The sequence below is a fragment of the Amphimedon queenslandica genome, unplaced genomic scaffold, assembly GCF_000090795.2.
Source record: "Amphimedon queenslandica unplaced genomic scaffold, v1.1 AMPQUscaffold_10850, whole genome shotgun sequence".
NCBI classification, from domain to species: Eukaryota; Metazoa; Porifera; class Demospongiae; order Haplosclerida; family Niphatidae; genus Amphimedon; species Amphimedon queenslandica.
This window is the reverse complement of record NW_003548902.1, coordinates 5,624-7,750: the sequence shown is the minus strand read 5'-3', so window position 1 is coordinate 7,750 and position 2,127 is coordinate 5,624. Positions and strand designations below refer to the sequence as shown.

The 2,127-nt window shown below is 39.7% G+C and overlaps 1 protein-coding gene across 1 annotated transcript; it reads right to left on the bottom strand.

The window, feature by feature from the left end:
- Positions 1 to 71: 71 nt before the first annotated feature.
- Positions 72 to 2,121, bottom strand: LOC105315331 (CDK5 and ABL1 enzyme substrate 2-like). The gene is made up of 7 exons (XM_011409937.2): positions 1,272 to 2,121; positions 1,121 to 1,189; positions 974 to 1,064; positions 845 to 927; positions 303 to 632; positions 217 to 250; positions 72 to 164 (listed from the first exon to the last, which is right to left on the bottom strand). Exons 1-7 carry the CDS (start codon positions 1,826 to 1,828, stop codon positions 72 to 74), a joined length of 1,257 nt encoding a protein of 418 aa, XP_011408239.2. The 5' UTR covers positions 1,829 to 2,121.
- Positions 2,122 to 2,127: the final 6 nt, after the last annotated feature.

The window sequence follows — 2,127 nt, the reverse complement described above, 5'->3', positions numbered from 1 at the left end:
GATGCATATACATGTACATGCTCTTATGCTGTGCAGAAAGTTTGTATTTATTCCAAACAAAATTAATTTTTTTAATTGTGGTAAAGCCTGATTAATCTTACCATGAGCACAAGCTTTTCAAAGTAGACGAGGGAATGAGCAATAATTACAGGGTCAAACCCACACTAAATGAAGGAAAGAGATTACTATTAATCATTAGTACTCAATGCCACAGACCTCAGTTCCAACTGATATCATTTCTTTTTTAATACTAAAAACAAAGAAAAGCTATTATTATTATCATTATTATGATTGCTCTATACCTTCTTAGCTTTGATAGAGTTAGTTTGATATATGGGAATATCTCTGCAAATTGATTATTAATCTCTTTCTTCACCTCTCTCTCCCTGGCATATTTAACCAGTGACACTCTATAGCTAGCGAGATTAAGAGTCGTAACATTGCGTCCTTTGAAATACTCCGGATTGTCGAGGGACCGTGGGTCATAATTGAGATTAACATATTGAGACGAGTGGTTCTCTTTGAAGGACTGAGGAGCATAAGGTCTTGAAGGCACTCCAGTTGTGGTAGCATTGTCTCCAACGTCCCTCAGTGAAGACTGGTGAATCAGGACAGGGGCTTTCTTTGCTGACCTGCATGGGTACCAAATACAATTTGTAATGGATATAGTGTTAGCTGATTAAAATTTTGATTAACAAAGATCTGAAGGGAACATGCCCAACTATAAATAATAATTATATTCTATGGTTTTTGCTTTAAATGATTGCTATTTTGTCATACTATCCAGTATCCACACATTTAATCACAGTATAATACCCACACATTTAATCACAGCACTCAGTACCTGTTCAGTGCAGTTTGTTTAGACTGATCAATATGTGGCTCTAATCTCCACACTGGTTCTAACAATGAAGATAAGGATACTTCCTACATGAATTATAAGCCATTAGAATAATAAGAGATGTATCCTCACTTTGGTGGGGTCCCCCAAGTCTACCCCATCCAGTTCCAGCTGTACACTAATACTACTCGTACGAGCCCTCCCTGTCAGCACTGTATCAGCTCTATTAAAATTACAATAACAATAATAATAATAATTTCTTTATTTTCCTTGTCTTACCTTGAAGGTTTAGAATATGGCACAAGTGAATATAATACAACAGGATATCCATTATATACAAACCCTAACCTGCATGAAAAGTACATAAATACAGCACATATTGCAATATTTAACAAAGCCCCATCTTTTTCATTCTCTCTCTCTCTCGTACCTCCTGTCTTCAGGTTCCATACTGAAGGACCTCAAAGTCTTCACAGACTGATGCACAGCGCCACTCCCATAAGATAGCTTCTTAACGTGTGAAAAAGAGGAGGAGCCTTGAATCTTCTTGTTCTTTCGACTACGCCGTGGTGAGTCAGCTGATCCTACATCCCGAGTGAACTGTAGGCCTGAGGAGTTAGCTGTAACACTAATAGGCTGAGTGGCCAGTGGTGAGAGTAATTCTGTGATGGAGGAGAGTTTTAATGGAACTGGTGGCTCTTTGGGCGGTTCAGACTCTTTCCTTTCATCGGTCTCTTCTTTCTGTTCTAGCTCTGAGTCTAGTGGTATGGAGAGAAAGAAAGCTTTGGCTGCTTCTCGTCTTGTATCGCGTCTCTCTTCAGAGCTGTATCCCAGACTGTATATCTTCTCTCGTCTCCTACGACAGAGGCTGCTGTGAGATGAAGGAGGAGGGAGTGATGGGGTGAGCTCCTCTAGTCGCCTTTCCTCTTGTTCAAGGTCCAAGGAAGAAGCAGAAGTGATATAAACATCTTCAGTGGATGACGCCATCTTTATAATCCGCCTAGCTGGTTACCCCTCCCACTCCGCCAGCTGAGTGGGTGGATAATCTAAATTATCTAATATCTATGGAGTTATACATGTATCTCGACATGTATTCACCTTTCTCTTTGTTTTATGTTTCTTGCTGTAGGTAGTGATACTAGCATGGGTAATCCTACACCCTGTTTTGATATACTGCAGTATGTTTCTTTCTCTCGACTATCTAGACACTCCTCTAACTCCCGTCTCACTTACAACTACTCAAGGCTAAATTTGGTTCGGCATTTCTATTTTAATAGGCTTCCTCG